The following is a 21,180-nucleotide window of genomic DNA, read 5'->3' on the forward strand; positions in this document are numbered from 1 at the left end:
CCCAGGTAGGCCAGGCCCCGAAGGAATCAAAAGTTGGGGGTTCTGGGGGTGGGGTGGGGTGAGGGGAAGTAGATGTGGTCATCATCCTGGTTGTTTTAAAAAATAATAAAAATTAGAAAAAGGAAATCAAAGTCAATTGTCAAAGTTTAAAAATGGGGACCGTCTCTGATCCTCACAGGTCAGGGACACCTCCAAAGGCACTCGAAAGGCCAGAACACAGGAGTGACAAGGCAGGCAAGGAGGCCTGGAGAGCCGGGCACAGGAGGCCAGGAGCTGGGGAGGGAAAGAGAGCAGGCCAGGCCTCTCTCTCTTAAGGCTGCAGGGTTTTGGCTCCAGGAGCAGGCCCACAGGTAACGGTGTGGCCCCCAGTCACCCCCGCATTCCTTGAGCTCCGGCTGGTTGGTCAGCAAAGTCTTTTTCAGAGATTTCTCTATTACCCAAAGAAAGGACATAAAAAATAATAAAAATAAAATCCCACAAAACACAAATACCAGAAAAAACCCAAAAGCAATTTGGTGCAGGCCCTTGGAGCATCTCTGGTGCCAACCCCTTAGAAGATCCTCTTCCGCTTCAGATAGGAGTCTGCGTAGTGGCCGCCGAGGCCCTGGGAGTGCTGGCCCACGTAGCTGCCCTCTGGGCTGGGCTCGGGCGATGGCAGCAGGTGGGAAAAACTGCGTTTCTGGCCGCCCAGTGGGGTCTGGAGACAGATGGCAGGGGAGGCCGGGTCAGGGGACTCCCAGGGGCCAGGGCTCCCCAGCCCTGTGCCTCCCCTCCCCTTGCCCGTACCTTCAGGTGGCTGTGACCATTGGGCCCAGGGCCGAGGCCCAGCAGCCCTTCACTGGAGCCCATTGGGGAGGAACCGACGGCCTGCGGAAGTCAAAGAGGTCCGGGCAAGTCACCCTCAGGGCCAGAGGGAGGCCCTGGAGGAAAGCTGAGTCCAGCTGTAGCCTTGTGCCACTCTGGGGCTGTGGTGCTTGGTGGTAATCAGAGTGTCTCTCGTCTGTTGTCTGAGGATATGAGCACCCACACCGTAGGCCAATTTGAGACGAGAGGAAGCTGAACAGTGCTATGATCCACACACAGCAGGAAACCAGAGTGGCCATTGGCACTCTAGTATAAGCAAGATTGAGTCCTGCCACCAGTGGCGCTACGGCTGAGACACCTTGGATGATAGATGTAAACAGAGGGCCCAGCACCCTAGTGGTCCCTAAGGACCAGACCTTGGTGGGGCGGACTCCTCACCTTGTTGAGGTGGCTCTGCTTGAGGCCAGCCTGTAGGCCACTGGTGAAGTAGGAGGTGGGAGAGCCGGAATAAAAATGAGAGAGGGGTCCCCCACTGCCTCCACCACTCCGAGGCTCATTGAAACTGTTAGGTGGGGGGGACATCTGCAGAGAAAGATTCAGCTGAGTGAGGAAAACAATAGCAGGAACTCTTCCTCACCATGACTCGGATTGGCCATGTTGATCTGGGGACCTCTGGGGCCCAAAGCCACTTGAACAAACTCAGGTTGGACCACAAGAGGATGAGCTAGCTGTGTGTGGCTCAGGGAGATACCCTGAGCCCAGTGACTTTCACTTCGACAGACAGCTGTGTGTATAGCCTGGGGTGTGGCCCTGGTGAACTCCCAGGGAACCACCTACTGCCCCATTGAAGGTAGTAAATAAATGCTTGAGCCTAGAAGTGTGAATTGGGTAACACAGCAAGACTGCCTCATTTGTGGGGTTCAGTTACGAAGCGATAGCGTTTCTTGTTACATAGCTAGTGCCGACTGCGGCATCTACTTTGTTACACAGCCTATACTATAGTCTACAGAACATGCAGGGCATCTCAGCTCTTACCTTGTGTCTGCTGGGTCCATGAGGCCCTAGGGCTGGTTCCCGAGGGTGGGAAAAGAGGCGTCGAGGTCCCACATCCTAAATTAGAGGGGCAAAAGTATGGGGGAGAGGGGAGTTGGTGTTTGCCAACCTTACGCTGGGCCAGTTCCACACCAATTAACACTAGAGATCTGTGACCCACACCTGGGCCTGCAGGGGCTTCAGTGGGATGGCAAAGCTGACTCCAGGGATGGATGCTGTGGAGTGACTTCTCAAAATGGGAAAGGCTGGACAGACAGGCGGGATGCCAAGCCTTTTCTTAAGGAACAAAGCATGCCTTGGGACGTGGGCTAAGTACCTGCCCAGCTAGCATGTATGAAAGCCTGGCTTCCATCCCCAGCACCATATAAACTGGTGTGATGGAGAAAGTCTGAGATGCCAGCACTCAGGTGGTAGAGACAGGATAAGACTTTCAGAGTCATCCACATAGTGAGTTGAGGCCAGCCTGGGCTACATGAGACCTTGTTTAAAAAACAAAACAAAACAAAACAAAAAACTCCAAAACCAAATAAAAAGAGGGCACAGATTAAAGTCTGAAAGAGACATAGATGGCTTGGAGACTCAAGGAAAGGGAATGTCAGCCACAAGGTCCTGACTGCCTACCTGACACTAGAGAAAATACAGCCGCCTTTGATAGAAGCACCTGGAACCAGTGGTTTGCCTTGGGTTTTGGAATACCACAGAAAGAGACATGGGTGTGGGGAGGTTGTCCCTAAGTCCAATAAAAACTCACCAGCGCTGCAGGTACAGTTCACACACACAGCCCAAGTCATTTTATACTACAAAATGTTAAGATTACACTTTTTGTCCCTATGTGTTCCCGTGCATGCACAGCTCTCATAGTAGGCGAGAGGGCAGCCTGTGGAGTGGGTTCTCCCTCCACCACATGGGACCAGGAACAGAACTCAGGCTTCAGGTTACAGGTAAGCACCTTCACCAGCTCGGAACCTCACCAGCCCACACCTTTAATTGTCTTTTGTTTTTGAGGGTCTCCTGTAAACCAGGGTCAGCTTAGAATTTGTGGTCAGCCAGCCTCTACCTCCCAGTGCCAACAGTGTGAGGTGTGTGTGTGTGTGTGTGTGTGTGTGTTGGTGGCAGCAGTGGCGGCAGTGGCAGTTAGAGGCCAGAGGATTGGCTGCTGTTCCACAGGAGTTGCCTACCATATTTTCAATAGTTTTGGGCTGGTGTATTCATGTGTGCGCACATATGTACTGAGAACAGAGGATGACATCCAGAACCTTCCTCCACCTTATTCATTGAAGCAAGGTCTCTCACCAGTATCCAGAACTTGCCAATTCCATCAGTCTAGTCAGTCAGCTCGCTGCAGAGGTGTCCTTTCCACCTCACTCACTGAGTTTACAGGAAAGTTGCTTTTACGCTGGTTCTGAGGACCCAAACTCCAGCCCTTCACATCCTCGTTCATACGCGGAATCACTGACTGTCCTAGCCCTGCCCACTTTTTCTCCGACAAAGTTTCACTATGCAGTTGTGGTTGTCCTGAACTTGCTATGTAGACCAGGTCGGCCTGGAACTCACAGCAATCTTAATGGCTCGCCATCAAACCTAGTGCAGACGGGGTCTCTTCCCTGGTCTAGAGTTTACCTATTAGATTAGAATGCCTGCCTGCCTGCCTGCCTGCCTCTACAGCACTGGAGTTACAAGCATTCCAGCCCTTCTGGCTTTATTTATGTGGGTTCTGAGAATGAGACTGAGGCCCTCATGCCTGTGCCTGAGGGATCTCCTTAGATACATTTTATCTTTTGGATGTTTGGACCAGGGAAACTCAGATGGACCTGCTTTTCAAGTGTGAAGAACCACCTTTGAGACAGGCAGCCCAGTACTCACCGAGGGGTAATCAAAGCCATAGCTATCAGACAGCCCTGGCTCAGGGGGCAGGCGGTTGCTGGCGATGGGGCTGAGCAGGCGGGACTTCATTTGGAAGGCTTTGCTGCCACTGTTGCTACCACTGCCTCCACCAGGAACTGCAGGGTTGGGCAAGGAGGGCTCGGCTGGGCGGCGACCTCTCCCAGAGCCTCCCCAGCCCCGGGTCTCCTTGCCTGCCAGGTTGCTGGATGGAAGTAGGCTGTGCAGATTCAAGTAGGGGTTCAGGGGGATGCGGTAGTCCTTTGGGGGCTCCCCCAGCAGAGAGACCTGTAACAGGAGGGTTGGTTTTGCTAGGGTCCTGGGCAGGAGACCTGAAAGGGAGGGGAGGCTGGAAGCAGGGTGGCACCTTACCCCAGGGGGCGTTGGCATGGGCCCACTGTCCTTTGGGAGGCCTCTAAGACTGGAGCCTCGGAGCCCAGGGGCTGGGGGTGGAGTGAGCTGGGATGCTGGGGGACCCAGACCCATGGGTTCGCGGTCACTCCCAGAGGGGCCCAGCAATGGCGGTAGTAAGGGTTGTGGCTTCCCTCGGCGAGGCGGCAGTTCCGGGGCCAGGCCTCCCCCTAAAGAGGGAAAGAAAGTGTCAGCTAAGGGATCAGACATGAAGGGCCACTCTATTCATGGTCCTGGGACAAGGGACAACAGCCCTGTACTCTAGAGGAAGTTAGTGACTCAAGGTCTCTTTGGGCATCAGCACTCTAAGACAGCCCCAGCTGCCCCATGAGGTGGGCACCAAAGGAACAGGAGGATGGCCCAGGCAGATCAGGGTACCTGGCCAAGGCCACACAGCAGGGCAAGGGGACAGTAGAGGTGGGGTGGGAGGGTCTAACTTTACCTGCAGACATCTCCCCAAGGAGGGCGTTGGCAGGTTGGGCCCCGCCCTGGAGGGTACCCAGAGGTGAGTCTCCCAGGATCCCAGGCTTCTAGAACAGAGCAGAGTCAGCTGGAGGTTGGAACAGTATTGCCTGGGCCGCAGACACAGGCAACCCAGAGTCCTGGCAGTCATGATGCCCAGCATCACCACCTCCCAAGTTAATCATAAGCAGCCACACACGAGGAGCCCTCCAGCACCTATGAACACGCCCCAACCCACCACTTACTCATGTGGCTGATGGGCTGCTGTATGCCAGGCCCTAGTCTATGCCCAGAATATATAGGTAATTCTGAGAATGTCAGGGTTGTTACTCCGCCCTTTCCACCACTGTCACACATACACAGGCCTTAGCACTCAGCCCCCTTGCTCATCACAGGACAATGTTGACCAAGTGTAACTACACTTTAACTGTGCAAAGTTGGGCTTTCTCAGTCACTAGTCATATTCACTTTGGGAAAAGATGTGCATGCCATGGTCACCAGGGCCAGGCATCACTCCAAAGCACAAAGACAAGTAACTTCTGACATAAGGGGTGGGCTAGAAAAAGAGCCTGATGGGGTTGGCCCCAATAGGAAGCTGTTACCTTCTGGCTCTGGCTCTGGCTCTGCAGAGCTAGCTGCAGCAGTGCAGTGGACAGGGCGGGCCCACTGAGCAGCGGCATCGGAGGGGGCGCACCCAGGAGGCCTAGAATGAAACATGGACGCACTGGGATAACCCACTACCCAGCCCAAGCCCAAGTTCTCAGCAGTGATGGATGGGCCTTAAGGGTCCAGGCAGGGAAGAGCGAGACTTGCCTGCTGCAAGCTCTGCCCCCCTTTGGCACCTCCATCTTCACACCACAGACACCAATGTAGGAGGATGGCCCCTGCATGATACCCCTGCGCCCATGTGTGTGGCCTGACTTACCCTGCTTGCCGCTGGCACCTCCATGCAGCAGCGGGTTGAGGAGCAGCTGAAGGGAGGCAGACGGGCCCAGGTTGTTCAATAGCTGCAGAATGTTTGGCTCAGGCAGGAGTCCCTTGCCTCGATTGAGAGCCTGAGGAGGGGGCCAGAGGATGACTCAGAGCAGAGGCCACAAAGGGGAGACATTGCTGTCGAGGGGCTGCTCCTACTCACCGTGGCCTGGGCAGCAATGAGTGCTGCCAGCATGCTGCGACCAGGGGGCCCTGGAGCACAGAAGGATACACGTAGGTGGCTGCCACCCAGGGCCAGGCCGTCTGCCCGCTGTTGTGCCGCCTCTGCCATCTCGGCTGTCTCGTACTCCAGCACTGCGAAGCCCTTCAGCTGCCCGTCCTGACCACATGCCAGCTGTGGGAGTCACTTATGAGTGTGAGGTAAGTATCCAGGGAGACCAGACACTGACCCCAAACACTGACAGTGAGCCCTTGGAGGAGGTGACTTCCTGCCACTCACTGTCCCCAGTTTTGTGCAGTGGTCGAGGAGGTCCTAGGTCAGTTTAACAAGGCCCTGTGGCTAGGCATAGGGCAGAGAGGACCCTCCTCACCTGCAGCCACTGTGCTGGTATTTGTGCTGACACACTGGGAACAAACTCTGACAGGGACAACCATGAACATCAGGAGGTAAGAGATGGCTGCAGAGTCTGCCCTGAACATACTACTTAGGCCAGATGCTGTGGCAGGGACAGACACGGGAGGGTACACCTTGCTAAGTAGCCAGGACTCACAAGCTGACTATTCAAGGCTGCCATTACTAGGTCAATGTGGAGGTCGTGGTGTCAGCATAGAGAGAGAGTAGTGACCGCAGAGCTGTGTCGCCTCAGCTTCCTCCATAGCAGCCCCGTGGTTTGTGGAGCGCACACCCCTCATCTAGAAGCACAGACGAGGCGTGCTACAGAACTGAGATTAGGCGACTGGCCCAGTGCGGCCGATATTGTATTTCAAATTGTTTATTAGTCAGGATCTCACTTTGTTGCCCTGGCTAGCCTGGAACTCAGACCAGCATGGCCTGGAACACACAGAAATCTGCCAGTCTCTGCTTCCTGGATGCTGGATTAAAGGCAAACGCCATCATACCTAGCTCTTAAAAAAAAAAAACTGGTGTGTGTGTGGGTGTGCGGGTGTATTTTTGCACACGTGCAGGCAAAGAAGGTCAAGTGTGCAAGTAGTCTCCATTCCTTTGAGGCAGGCTCTCCCCCTGAGCCTGGAGGGCTCACAATTTCTAGGCCAGGCTGGATTTAGCAAGGGCTCTTCCTGTCTCTGCCTTCAGCGCTGGGTTTACATAGTGAGACACTGTCTCAAAAGAAAGAGAAGGGAAAAAGGGAAGAAGAAAGGGAGGGAGGATAAAGGCCAGGTATAACCCTGTGACCACAGCACTCAGGAGGCAGAGGCAGGAGATCAGGAGTTCAAACTCAGCCTGAACTATATAGCAAATTTCAAAATTGCCTTGCCTATATAATGGTAACTTATCTCAAAACAAGTAAGATAGCAGCTTTTGCCCTGATAAGAAAGAAAATGGAATCAGTGAACTATCCAGTAGAGCAGGTCAGAGCCAGTCCTGCTCTGCCACAGGACCCAAGCTTAGTTGCCAGCACCCAGGGAGAACCCAGGCATACAATGTGGTTTAATAAATACCTGCCATGCCCACAGGCTGCACTCTCAGCCCAGGAGACAGCAGCTAAGTATAGCTCCACAGCAATTCCCCTGCCTGAGAGCCCAGGCAGGCGAAGCCCTCAGCCCAGTTCTCTGTCTCTCTCTTTTTAAATTTATTTTATGTGTATGATGCTCTGTCTCGTGTGATGTTATGAGCCTCCATGTGGGTGCTGGGATTGATCTCAGTACTCTAAACAGCTGAGCATCTCTCCAGCCTGTCTCACTTTTTTAAACAGGGAACTATGTGGCCCACGCTGACCTTAAACTCACAGAGATCTTTCCATCTCTACGTGTGCAGGGCTGAGATTTAAAGGCATACATCACAGCCAGGCACTATGGCACACACCTTTAATTCCAGCACCTAGGAGCCAGAATTGTATGAGCTCATGGTCAGCCTGATCTGTACTGTGAGTTCCTGGACAGTACAGGGCTATGTAGATAGACACTGTCTTAAAAACAAAAAAAACAAAACAACAAAAAAATTGCACAAAAGCATGTATCACTATGCCCAGTGCTTAATTATATTTCATTCATTCGTGCATGTGCATGGGACGTGTGTAGGTCAATGGATAACTTGAGGGAGTCGGCTCCCTTTCCACCATGTAGGGCCCAGGAAGCAAACTCATGTCGTCAGAGCTGTCCTTATCTATTGAGCTGAGATGAATCAGGGCTTTGCACAGGGTAGGCAGGTTCTCTACAGCTTAGCCACGCTCCTAAGGCCCTCACTGCCAGATTCTGTGCAGGCACTCTACCCAGGAACCATACCCAAGGCATCAGCTCCTAACTATGCCCAGCTTATAAATCCAGAGATACATGCAAAGGGCTGGACCACATGAACTAGGAACTGGAAGACAGAGACCTAAATTTTGAGCTGCCCGACTCTCAAGACCATGTTCTATTCAGGGCACCAGAGCAACTGTGTCCTGCAGAGGTAGCCTCAGAACCACTTAGGATCTAGTAAGGGGTGGGATCTAGCTCTGCGGTAAAGCACTCGCTGGGTAAGGCCTTGAGTTCCATTCCCAGCACTGGCAAAATAAATAAATAAATACATGGAAATTTAAGAATGAGCTGGGAGGCTGGGCGTGGTGGCACACACCTTTAATCCCAGCACTCGGGAGGCAAAGGCAGGTGGATCTCTGTGAATTCGAGGCCAGCCTGGTTTACAAAGCTACTCCAGGACAGCCAAGGTTACAGAGAGAAACCCTGTCTCGAAAAAACTTAAAAGAATGAGCCGGACATGCTGGAGAGATGGCTCAAAGGTTAAGAGCACTGGTTGCTCTTCCAAAGGTCCTGAGTTCAATTCCCAGCAACCACATGGTGGCTCACAACCATCTATAGTGGAATCTGATGTCATCTTCTGGCATGCAGGTAAAACACTATACATAATTAATAAATCTTTAAAAAAAAAAAGAGCCAGGCAGTGGTGACACACACCTTTAATACCAGCATTTGAGAGGCAGAGGAAGGCGGATCTCTGATCTCTGTGAGTTCAAGGCCAGCCTGGTCTACAAAGTGAGTCCAGAACAGCAAAGGCTACACAGAGAAACCCTGTCTCAAAAAACAAAAGCAAACAAACAAAAAACGCAATACAACAACAAAATACCATCTGTTACCATGGCAATCATGAGGCTTAAGCAAAGGGTTGGTGTTTTTAGGCTAACCTGGGATACAGAGCTTAAGTAATGAGTGTGTGAGTGATGAGGGTGCAAGCAGAATTTGCACTCAGGCCTTTGGAATACATCTAGGCTCTTACCCACCACACCCCAGAGCCTCTCCCGAGAACCCACTCAACACTGTGTGGCATCCACCAAAGGGCCCAGGACCTACCTGACAGAAGGTGGGGGTATAAACAGCTGATAGGGCATGGCGCAGGGCATCCACGTCGCTGAAGCCAGGAGGCAGGTGGTCCACACAGAGGCACCGGGAGTGCAACAAGGCAGGGGTCAGCTGCCCAGCATCTGTCCAGTGTACATACAGTGTGCGTGGGCCCAGTGGCTTGCCCAGCAAGTCGGACTTGGCCCTGGCAGCAGAGTCTTTCTTCATATACTCTGCAAAGCCATAACCCTTAGAGTGGCCTGTGCGCTCACTGTACACTAGGAAGCAGCGCTCCAGGCTGCCAAAAGGCCGCACCAGCTCTTCAAACTGCGCCTGTGTCAGACTGGGTGGTAGGTTGGCCACACACAGCAGAGCATCAGTAGGCTGCAACTGAACCGACAGCTCCCGATCTCGAAGGTGGCTCTGGTGGAAGGTGTTGATGGCGGCTTCAGCCTGCTCCCCATTCAGCAGGGTCACAAAAGCTGCAGGGTACGAGAGGACCTGAGGTCAGAGCGGACTTGACTTGCTACCCTGGGCCCTCTAAACCAGGTGTCACAGCAGAACCAGGAGCATCAACTAGTAAGCGCAAACCAGCCAGCTGGAGCCTTGCGTTTCCACAGCTCCCCTCCCTATACACAGGAGCTGTTCGCTCTGCACATAGCTCTGCCAGGGTGGCACTCAGGTGCCACTCAAGTCATGGTTGAGCAGGTGGTCACTAAAGCTCAAGCTTAAGCCTCAATCACTTTTTTTGTTTTGTTATTTTTGTTTTAGGTTTCTCTGTTTAGCCCTGGCTGTCCTGGCATGTACACCAGGCTGGCCTCGAACTCAGAAGTCTACCTGTCTCTGCCTCCCAACTGCTGGAATTAAGGGAGTGTTCCACCAACGACTGGCTCAAGCACCATGTTTGCCTGCATGTATGTCTGTGTGCCACATATGTGCCTGGTGTTTGTAGAGGCCAGAGAGGGTGTCAGATCCCCTGGAACTGGAATGACAGATGGTTGTGAACCATTATATGGGTGCTCGGCACTGAACCTGGATCCTTTGGAAGTAGTCAGTGCTTTTAACTTTTGAGCTATCCTTTCAGCCCAAACTCTAACCTCTTGATGGTTCTGGCTTCTCAACTGTCAAATGGGAACAGGTTAGCCTGCCCTGGCCCAGATCAGCAGCCCAATAACAAGGCTGTGTGCTGGACAGTCACATCTCAGCATTTGCAGGACTGGGGCAGGACAGAGTCAGAAGGCAGCCTGAACTCGAAACAGCTCAGGTGGTAGAGTGCTTGCCTGGCATGCATGAGGAGGCCTTGGGTTCCATCTATTGACCAGGTGAGGTTGCACACAACAATGATGTCAGCACAAGACTAAAGCAGGAGGATCAGAAAGTCAAGGTCATCCTTGGACTACATGAGACACTATCTCCAAACACAAACTGAGGGCTGGCTCAGCATCAAAAGTGTTCACCTTGGGGCTGGAGAGATGGCTCAGTGGTTAAGAACACGGACTGTTCTTCCAGAGGTTGTAAGTTCAATTCCCAGCAACCACATGGTGGCTCACAACCACCTATAATGTGATCTGCCGCCCTCCTCTGGCCTGCAGATGTACATGCAGGTAGAGCTCTGTATACATAATAAATAAATAATAAATCTTTTTTTTTTTAAAAAGTGTTCATCTTTAGCACCACAAAATTAAAAGAAAGGAAAGAAAAGAAGGAAGGCAGGAAGGCAAATAGGAAGCCAGATTAAGACTAAGGATGTACCTCAGCAGTAGAACACTTTCCTAGTGCTTGTGAGGCCCTAAATTCAATCGCCAGGATCATGTACACAAGGTATCATGTACACATAGGATCATGTACACACAGGATGATGTACACACAGGGCCCTCACAACATCAATTGAAAACTTAAAACACAAAAGGGTAGAGAGCCAGATGGTTCAGCATCAAGGCCTTGCCACCATACCTAAGTCCAATCCTCAGGGCACAGCGGATAGGAGAAATAACTCCTGCAAGCTCTCCTCAGACATGCACGCATGCCAAGGCACAAACACGTGCACACATACAATATGAAACAACAGAACACTCAAGAGGCAGTTGGTCTCCAGAGTCTGTTCTGCCTGTGGGAAGGATTGTAGGCTTTGTCCCAGGTGAAAGTAGTCTTGGTGGGCTTTGCCCCTTGGCAACACCACAGATAGACTGAAGTGGCCCTGGGGACGACTCCAGCCCGGGTACTGTGTTTCTAATGGAGCATCAATGGGGGCAGGGATCCTGACCCAGACTGGCCATTGCAGGCCCGAGAGAGGGGCAGGCAGAGGAGAGAGGAGAAGGCTGCATCTTTTGGAGCAGGATTGCACGTGGATTTGGGCAGAGACCAGCTTACAAGCCAGACCTGTGTGCAGGCCAGAGACACCTGGGGATCCGTCCCGTGGAACAGATACCGGAGGGTTTACTCTTGTTTCCCTTTAACCCTTTTTCCTTCTTGTGAAGGATTGTTGGATTGTATAATAAAGTCTAACTGTTAAGAAACAGAGCCAACATCTGTCTCTTTAGCTTCCTCACTCACAAGCCATCCTATAGCCACAGGAGACTTTATTTAGAGAACCTCCTCAGGTGCACCCCCTTGCCCCCCAACGCCCACTTTTTGGACCCTGCCGGGCATGACCTGCCCCTTTATCTGACCTCCCTACCTCATCTAAGACATCCTGGCTGTGTGACCCACAGTGCCCCTGTTGCTTTTGATTCCATAACCCCATGTTGGCTTCATTTTTTTTGAAGGTCTCACGTACCTCAGGCTGTCCTCAAAGGTATTATGTAGCGAAGGAATAGCCTGATCTTCTGATGCTCTACCTCCAAAGCCAGAATACAACTTTCAAGTGTTGGTTCTCTGCTTTACCACGTAGGTGCTGAGACTGACTCAGGGCCCAGGCAGGGTGACACATACCCTCACCTACTGAGCCATCTCATGTGCTTGTAGAATGATGACAGTTTCTACAAGGGACTCAGACATCCTTGGATTTGGGGACACTCCAAGCCCTGTGGAGGAATGACTGCACTGGGGCTTGCTAACTGGTAACTGTTGATGCCTATGACTATTGTTTTCCTTGCATGTATGTGTATGGTAAACATGTTTGTGTGTACACTTAGATGTGTGTATACAGGTAGGTGGAGGCTGGTCTCTTATTTGAAGCCATGGCTTGCTGATTCGGCTATCTACCAGCTAGCTTGTTCAGGAGAATCTGTTCCACCTCTCACACACTTTGACTACAAGTGGGTCATCAGGCCCGCCCAGCATTTATGTAGGTGCTGGGGTTGTAACTGCAGTCTTCGTGCTTACCTAGCAGGTGCCTGGCCTTTGGCAGCTGTGTTCTAAGCAGTCTGGGCTGGGCGGTCAACTGTTACTTGTACACAATCACTCAGAATAAACACAGACCAAGATTCCAACCTGTGGTCAACCTGCATCCATGGCCCAGGACCTTAACCACTGCCCAGCCTCTCAGGTAGGTATCCTTAAAAGTGGCACATTCAGCTGAGTGTGATGGCTCACGCCTTTAGTCCCAGCACTTGGGAGGCAGAGGCAGAGGCAGGTGGATCGCTGTCAGTTTCAGGCCAGCCTACAGCCTACAAAGTGAGTCCAGGACAGCAAAGGCAACACAGAGAAACCCTGTCTTGAAAAACAAAAACAAAGAAAAACAACAAACAACCAAACAAACAAAAAGGCACATTGCTCTCCAAATCAGACTGTCAGAAGGTTCTAGACCATCTTCACACCTGACAATGCAAACATACTGGAATTCACAGACGTTCACTGATGGCCTCACATAGGAAGGCAACCCTGCCAAGTCTTACTCCAAGAACACAGAGCTGACCATCCATGCAGAGGTAGAGGTGGCGGCCAGTGGGCCTGGGTTATGAGGGGACAGGTAAGAACAGTGGGGAAGCTGAGCACAACGACACCTGCCCTGTAAGCCTGGCACTCTGCAAGTGAAAGCAGGAGATGTCATGTTCAAGGCCGCCCTCACTTACATAGTAAAAGCTTAACTTTAGTCTGAGTTATATGCGACCTGATTTAAATAAAACCAAAAGTCCAAGACCAAATATAGGGCTGAAGAGCTGGCTCAGCTCTTAAAAGCACTTGCTGCAGCCAGGCCTTTAATCCCAGCACTGGGGAGGCAGAGGCAGGTGGATCGCTGTGAGCTTGAGGCCAGCCTGGTCTACAAAGTGAGTCCAGGACAACAAAACAGCAAAGGGTACACAGAGAAACCCTGTCTCCAAGGAAAAACAAAACAAAACACTTGCTGCTCTTGCAAAGACCTGGTTTAGTTCCCATAACCCACATGAACGCTCACAACCTTCATTAACTCTGCTTCCATGGAATCCAATACCCTTTGTTGGCCTCCGTGGGCATCAGGCATGTAAACGGTGCACAGGCAAAACACCCATCCAGGAGAGATGGCTCAGAGGTTAAGAGCACTGACTGCTCCTCCAGAGGTCCTGAGTTCAATTCCCAGCAACCACATGGTGCCTCACAACCATCTATAATGTGATCTGATGCCCTCTTCTGGCCTACAGGTGTACATGCAGGCAGAGCACTGTATACATAATAAATAAATACTAAATCTTTGAAAAAAACCCATGCATATCAAATAAAAATAACTAAACCTTTTTTTTTTTAAAGTAGTGGTAGAAGCTAAAAGATTGCTAGAAATGTTAGGCTAGCTAGGGCTGTATCAGGAACCCCAAGAAGACAACCTGGGCTACAGAGTAAGTCCATGCATTAAAAAAGGAAAAAAGAGCGGGGTGTGGTGGTGGTGGTGCTCACCTTTACCCAGCACTCTGGAGGCAGACACAGGTGAATCTCTGTGAGCCCAGCCTGGACTACAAAGAGTCTGGGACAGCGAAGGCTACAGAGAGAAACCCTGTCTCAAAACAAAAACAAAAACAAAACAGAACAAAAAAAAAAAAAAAAAAAAAAGGAAAAGAAGGCTGGGTACAGCCATCTGCTGCCATGCCTCACCACCGAGTTCTGTCCCAGCCTCACATGTGTGCAACATACTCTCCCCTGCACTGTAACACCAGCCCTCCAAGGCTAAGGTGGGGGGAATGCCCAGAGCACACAGCAACCCAGAAACAAGAGAGCCTGCCTCAGCAAGGTGGGAAGAACTGACTGTAGAGAGCTGCTCTACCTTCCCCACTTGCTGCAGGAAAGTGTATCTCTATGAGTTCAAGGTTAATCTGATCTACAGAGTGAGTTTCGGTCCAGCCATAATTACGTGTGAGGCCTTGTCTAAAAAAATTGAGAAATGGGCAGACAGGACAAGGATCAGACAGGTGCTCCTGTTTCCTCTGGGACAATATGGGACCCACAATTCAAAACCAATGCGACCCAGGTCCTGTCACTGTGGGGACTGTCATTATTGCCCCAGCCCATGCACAGCTCACAAACCTGTCCCTTTGTATTTGTCCACGAAACAGTACTTGAGTTCGTAGTCGCTCAGGAGGTCATGTACTTCCTGCAGAGACACAATCAGAAGCCGGAGTCACTGGCCAAGCATGCCTACAGGTGGGCAGGCCATACAAGCAGATAACCTGGGGCTGGAGAGATGGCTAAGGGGTTAAGAGCACTGTCTGCTCTTCCAAAGGGCCTGAGGTTCAGATCCCAGCAACTACACGGTGGGTCATAACCATCTATAATGTGATCTGGTGCTCTCTTCTGGCCTGCAGGTGTACATGCAGGCAGAACACTGTATACATAATAAATAAACAAGTAGATAACTTAACAGCCCCGTCTTACTTCAGCAACTATTTTCTACAGCCTATCTTGAGCAGGGCAAGGTTGAATGTCGCTTACATGCTAGGAACACCAACAATTCAAACTACATGCCTTCAAGGTTGCCCAACTTGTCTAATTACCCCATTCCTGGTCACAACACTTTCACAGCTAATTACTAAGCATACTGTCCAAAAGGAAAAAACAAAAACAAAAAAACTGAAGCCATAAGAGGTGAACCACACAAACTATCAGGCCAACAGAGGGGATGTTACCCCATGCGCTTAATGATCCTACACTGTGTGGTTGCATGGTCCACCCAAACGCCCTCCTGTTGACAGGGCTGCTGTTTTGAATGCTGGCTTCCAGAGCAAGTTGTCTGGCTTGCTAGCCCCAGATGGCCTGTGTATGAGCCCAAGGAAATAGGGTGGGCAGTTCCGAAAATGCAGAACATCATGCACACAGTTACCTATCTACTCCAGGTCTTTCCCCTTAGCGTATTCCCCCAACACCTCTGGAGCGTCACCAGCCATGTGCCTACTGAGCAGTAGGTACTAGGGTGAGCCAGTGAACAGAGATTCTTAAGAGCAAGCAGAAAGGGCCTATACTACCACCACCGGGCAGGGCAACGTAGATACCACTTCCTTGGGTCCAAAGAGCATTGTACGCCCTGCTCCAGGTAGGTCCCCATGAGAAGGGCACATCCGGCAGACAAGATTAGCCTTAAGGAAGTGCCACAGAATACACAATCCCACCCCCATCCCATCCCCCTCCCCTTCAAATCGAAGGGAGACCTCATTGTCCCAAATCCATTCTAGTGAGCTCTTTGAGGGATTCAGCACCAACTTCCGGGTCTACCTCTTAAAGGTGTGGATCCATACTAGATAAGAAAGACCATACTCTAAGCCTGAAACTTCCCGTCTGAGCTCTCGCCACCCTAAGGCAGAGGGGGGGGAAAGCACCCTCTGAGCATGCATGGGGCAGTTGTTATCTGTTTCAATCAATCCATTCACAGTCCCCCGCACATATTTCCACGGGGCCACAGCTGCCCGCCCCTGCGACTACCTGCACCCTTCAACCACTTGGTCTCTCCCAAGCCCGGTGGTCGCCCTAGCAACGTCACTCGCACTTCAAAGTTGTTTTCTGACATTGTGACCATGCCCTTTCCACCTCTTAATGTCTCACGATCCCGGGAGAGGATAAGACACCGGGTAGAGCCCTGCACACAGCAATGTTCTATCTCCCGGTTTCTCCTCCTTCCCCCCCCCCGCGCACGCGCACCGTGGTATTTCCCGCCACGCTCTCACCCCCCCCCCCCCATACCTGGTTGGTCACGTCCCCCGGGAGGCCTCGGATCAGTATCTTGCGGCGGTTACGGAACTGGCGCTCAGTATGTTCCAGGCGTTTCCGGATCTCTTCCGGATCGAGCGGCGGCAGCTCTTGTTCGGTTGCCCGGCGATCGGCGGCCTCGGGAGTTTCCGTTTCGGCCTCCGCCTCCGGGCTGAGCGGCGGCCGGTGAGTAACGGACACGTCGGCCGCCATCTTGGGAAACCCGGCGCCTTCTGGGACCAGCGAGCTCAGGGCGGAGCGACATAGAGCGGCAAGGAGGGCGCGTTTACTGATTGGTTGGTGGAAGCCCCGCCTTTTCCCCTGCCCCCTTCAGCCTATTGGCTAGAACCAGCGCCCCCCCGCCCCCGCCCCCCCCCCCCCCCCCGAGTCTTAGCCATTGAGTAGAAGGACGGAGCTGCCACAAGGAACTGCCAAGCAAGGTAAGGAAGAGGATCCTAGTTAGATCTCCTACACTGCCTATAAAGCTGGGGCGGGGAACACCTGTAATCGCAGCCCTTGGGAGGTGAAGGCAGGAGATCTTCTGCAATACGCAAATCAAGTTCATTGGGATCCTGTCTCAAAAGGAAAAATACACCAACCACAGACAAAAATGAGGTGTGGTGGTGGACACACGCAATTCCTGCACTTTGGAAATGCATGCAGCAGAATCAGAAGTTCAAAGTCACTACACAACCCAAGTATGAGATCAGCCTGATTCAAAAAGAAAACAACAACAACAAAAAAAACCAACAACCAAACAACAACCAAAAAGAAAACAAAAAAACAAAAAAACAAAACACCTCAGCATTCTGAAGGCCTAGGCAGCCTGGTCTACATAGCAAAACTATGTCTCAAAAAACAACAGAAAACCACCTACCGCTAAGCATGGCAACCTGAGTTTGATTCACCGTACGACACGGTTGGGGTACTAGAGATACACAGCCGCTGAAGCCAACGGCTAAACAGGAGCTGGAGGAGGAGCTGGCAAATGTCACCATCAGGAAAGGAGATAAAGCTGTTGATAGAGACAGACTTAGGAACACGGATCTCTAGCAGCAGAAAGCTGCTTCAGGAGTGTATGGGCAAGTGTTAACCACTAATTTCTTTTTTGCCTTTTTTTTTTTGAGACAGGGTTTCTCTGTGTAGCCTTGGTTGTCCTGGACTCTCTTTGTAGACCAGGCTGGCCTCAAACTCACAGTGATCCACCTGCCTCTGCCTCCCTAGTGCTGGGATTAAAGGCGTGCACCACCACCACGGCCTGGCTTTGCTTTGTTTTTTTTTTGTTTGTTTGTTTTTTGTTTGTTTTTTTGAGACAGGGTTTCTCTGTGTAGCCCTGGCTGTCCTGGACTCACTTTGTAGACCAGGCTGGCCTTGAACCCACAGAGATCCGTCTGACTTTGTCTCCCGAATGCTGGGATTAAAGATGTGCATCATCCAGCCATATAATTATTATTATAAAATGCTTTCTCAGACATTTTCTGATTCACTAACTGAAACTGATTTTTTATTTTTTCAAAACAGATTTCTCTTGTTATGAGTTCAAGAATATACTGACCACTCAAACACCAGACTCAATTTGATGAAAGTTTGAATGCCAACAAAAACTGAACATAAACTGACCAGTCAGGGCCATAATCTGGGCTCTAGAACCAGACTATGACATTGGTCTGTGTTTTTCTTTCTTTATTTTTGTTTTTGTTTTTTGTTTTTCCAGACAGAGTTTCTCAGTGTAACTGTGGCTGTCCTGTAGCTCACTCTATAGACCAGGCTGGCCTCAACTCACAGAGATCCGCCTACCTCTACCTCCAGAGTGCTGAGATTAAAGGCGTGCAGCACAACACCCAGTGTGGAGATGTTTTTATAGGGATATATGTAGCATGTATGGAAATTATTTGGGTTTTTTGTTTTTTATTTTTTATTTTTTGAGACAGAGTTTTTCTTGTAGTCATGGCTGTCCAGGACTTGCTTTGTAGACCAGGCTGGCCTCGAACTCACAGCGATCCACTTGCCTCTGCCTCTTGAGTGCTGGGATTAAAGGTGTACGCCACCACACCTAGCTCTGGATGGTCTGTTTTTTGTTTTTTTGTTTTTTTTTCTTTTTTTGTTTTTTGAGATAGGCTTTCTCTGTGTAGCCTTGGCTGTCCTAGACTCGATTTGTAGACTGGGCTGGCCTCGAACTCACAGCGATCTGCCTGCCTCTGCCTCCCAAGTGCTGGGATTAAAGGCATACACTACCACGCATGGCTTGGATGGTCTGTTTTTAAGACTGGCTTTTTAAAAAATATATTTTATTAATTTATTCATATTACATCTCAATTGTTATCCCATCCCTTGTATCCTCTCATTCCTCCCTCCCTCCCTCCCATTTTCCCCTTATTCCCCTCCTCTATGACTGTTCCTGAGGGGGATTACCTCCCCCTGTATATGCTCATAGGGTATCAAGTCTCTTCTTGGTAACCTGCTGTCCTTCCTCTGAGTGCCACCAGGTCTCCCCATCCAGGGGACGTGGTCAAATATGAGGCACCAGAGTTCGTGTGAAAGTCAGTCCCCACTCTCCACTCAACTGTGAAGAATGTTCTGTCCATTGGCTAGATCTGGGTAGGGGTTCAAAGTTTACTGCACCTGTTGTCCTTGGACTGGTGCCACAGTTTGAGCAGGACCCCTGGGCCCAGATCCTCTCGTCATAATGTTCTTCTTGTAGGTTTCTAGGACCCTCTGGATCCTTCTGTTTCCCCATTCTCCCATGATTCTCTCACCTAGTGTCCCAATAGGATGTCTTCCCCTCTGTCCCACTTTCCAGAAATATGGAACGTTTCACCAATTTGCGTGTCATCCTTGCGCAGGGGCCATGCTAATCTTCTCTGTATCGTTCCAATTTTAGTATATGTGCTGCTGAAGCGAGCAGAAGGCTGGCTTTTTATAAGAAAATCTGTAACCAGGTGGGAAGCAAGGGGCAGGGCAGTGTTACATCATTTTGACCAGTTAAACACAAGAAGAATTGATTCTGTTCTGAGCACAATGTATCCAGGCAGCTAGACACGCATTTTAAGCTGAATGGTTAGGATTTAGGGTAGGGGAGCTCTTGGGGGCTTCCAGCTCTCCGGGAGTAAGGAACATAGCAGGATGTTGTGGTCTCAACTCTAATAGAACATCATTTATCTTTAATCCAAGCAAACATGCATTTAGCATCCATTGATTTATTCTAAGAAGAAAGCATTAAACCTTCCTGGTTTCAGGCACGTAGGGCCTGAGACTTGAACTTAATTTCACCTTATGATCAAAATGGAGACTTGGGAGTAAAATGGCTTCTGCTTTGCAAAGAGCGATAGCTGGTGCTAGCAGAGGAGCCACAGTTATACAAAAAACTAAAGTAGGTCCCAATGGCAGGGCTAGAGAGCTTAAGCAGGTTAAGTACTCTAAATAGGGGGCTGGAATGATGGCTCATAAAGTGTAGGAGGGCCATCTGCTCTTCCAAAGGTCCTGAGTTCAATTCCCAGCAACCACATGGTGCCTCACAACCATCTATAATGTGATCTAATGTCCTCTTCTAGTGTGCAGGTGTACATGCAGACAGAGCACCGTATAATAAATAAATAAATAAATAAATAAATAAATAAATAAATAAATCCTTTTTTAAAAAGTACTCTAAATAGCCCTGGCTGTCCTAGACTTGATATGTAGACCAGGCTGGCGTCAAACTCACAGCCATCCACCTGCCTCTGCCTCCTGAGCGCTGGAATTGAAGGAGTGCGTCACCATGCCTGGTGGAATTTGAAGGCTTTATTGATAACCTGATGTGGCCCAAACCCCCATCAATCTTGACCTTGATTTTCTGGTAGCTCGGGCAGGTCTGTATCTTTGGAATGCAGTGAGCTGATAGTCACAAAGGTGATACTCTGGTCTGATCCTGAAGATGGACACTAACTAATGCCACTGTAGTGGTCACCATCCTACGGCCAGGCCATGAAGAGCCCTACGATTATGCTGACCAACCTAGAGTCCTGATTTCACAGACAGACCCAAGTGAATATGTGTGCCCTGGGCTCCTGAGACCTTGCAGGCCCCCCTCCTACCTTGAATGTCAATCACTATGAACATGGCATCCTTGCCCCTTGCCCTAGCGTGCGCACACACACACACACACACACACACACACACACACACACACAGCGCCAAGCTCTGCCCTATGGAGAAAAAAAAAGCCCAAGATTAGGCCACCAATCCCTAAACTTGCTCAAAGATCAGGTCACAAAATTCCACCAATCCCAGGACACCCTGGAAAGCGCCGCAGGCCTTATATAAAGCCTGCCTCTCACGCCCTTTTTGCTGCTTCTCTCCTGAGCAGAGGCAAACCCCTTCTGTTTTTCCAGTCAATCACTTGTATGGGGTTTTGTTGTGCAGTGTGACCTTGTGGTATTGCTGGGCTCCCGGCTGCCAGATACCGTTCCCCTCAGAGCTGTACCAGTTATAGTGGGTAGTCGTATCTTTGCACACAAAGTACCAGGAACATTTGGTATGATCCACCTTGGAGCCATCTGTAGAACCACCATGTGGTCCAGATACCCCAGAACCCCCCAGAAGGATCGTGAGGCAAGAGAAAAGTAAAGACTTCCCCACCAGGACAGAGACAAGAGCTTAAAAGGTCTGGATGACCAGCTCACACAGGACATGCAGGCGGGCCGTGGTGCTCCTATGCAAAGCCGTGGTCCACCTCCAGAGCAGCACTGCACAAGTCACGGCCATCCTCCCGAGGCCTCCACACTTCTGCATCTGAGGGCCACAGTACAGACCATCTGCTTGACATCCTCCTGGTTCCGGCTGGCTGTGTGGTGGCTTTAAACTGCAGTGCTGAGCACCATGTCGCCCAGTGTCATTTGGACCTGCCCCGGAAGCCTGGAACAACCCATCCAGGTAGCAGTGTACAGGTCTCCATGTCCCCACCTCCAAGAGGCAGAGGCAGGTGTATCTCCTTAGGAACTCTGACCAGGTCTACAAAGCAGAGTACAGGACAGCCAAGGCTACACAGAGAAACCCTGTCTC

General features: G+C 50.8%; 1 protein-coding gene and 1 long non-coding RNA gene across 2 annotated transcripts; one reads left to right on the forward strand and one right to left on the reverse strand.

Annotated features, from left to right (window-relative positions):
* Positions 1-134: 134 nt before the first annotated feature.
* Positions 135-16,391, reverse strand: RAVER1 (ribonucleoprotein, PTB binding 1). Its single transcript, XM_084783175.1, has 13 exons — positions 16,135-16,391; positions 14,488-14,554; positions 9,067-9,536; positions 5,747-5,938; positions 5,537-5,666; positions 5,214-5,314; positions 4,592-4,679; positions 4,111-4,319; positions 3,721-4,026; positions 1,840-1,914; positions 1,243-1,386; positions 787-867; positions 135-697 (listed from the first exon to the last, which is right to left on the reverse strand). The coding sequence occupies exons 1-13, from the start codon at positions 16,351-16,353 to the stop codon at positions 551-553; spliced, it is 2,229 nt and encodes a 742-aa protein (XP_084639301.1). The 5' UTR covers positions 16,354-16,391; the 3' UTR covers positions 135-550.
* LOC311598242 lies at positions 9,554-13,815 on the forward strand. Its single transcript, XR_014779520.1, has 2 exons — positions 9,554-11,191; positions 12,699-13,815. It is a non-coding gene; the product is annotated as an uncharacterized lncRNA (long non-coding RNA).
* Positions 16,392-21,180: the final 4,789 nt, after the last annotated feature.

The sequence above is a fragment of the Acomys minous genome (assembly GCF_964271855.1).
Source record: "Acomys minous genome assembly, chromosome: 5".
NCBI lineage: Eukaryota > Metazoa > Chordata > Mammalia > Rodentia > Muridae > Acomys > Acomys minous.

Excerpts from the sequence above, each read along its gene's own strand:
- RAVER1 (XM_084783175.1), bottom strand. The coding sequence starts at position 16,353 with ATGGCGGCCGACGTGTCCGTTACTCACCGGCCGCCGCTCAGCCCGGAG. Across the intron at positions 5,939-9,066 it reads ATACCCCCACCTTCTGTCAG|CTGGCATGTGGTCAGGACGG; the intron begins GTAGGTCCTGGG and ends TGACTCCCACAG. Across the intron at positions 4,680-5,213 it reads GCCAGAGCCAGAGCCAGAAG|AAGCCTGGGATCCTGGGAGA; the intron begins GTAACAGCTTCC and ends GCTCTGTTCTAG.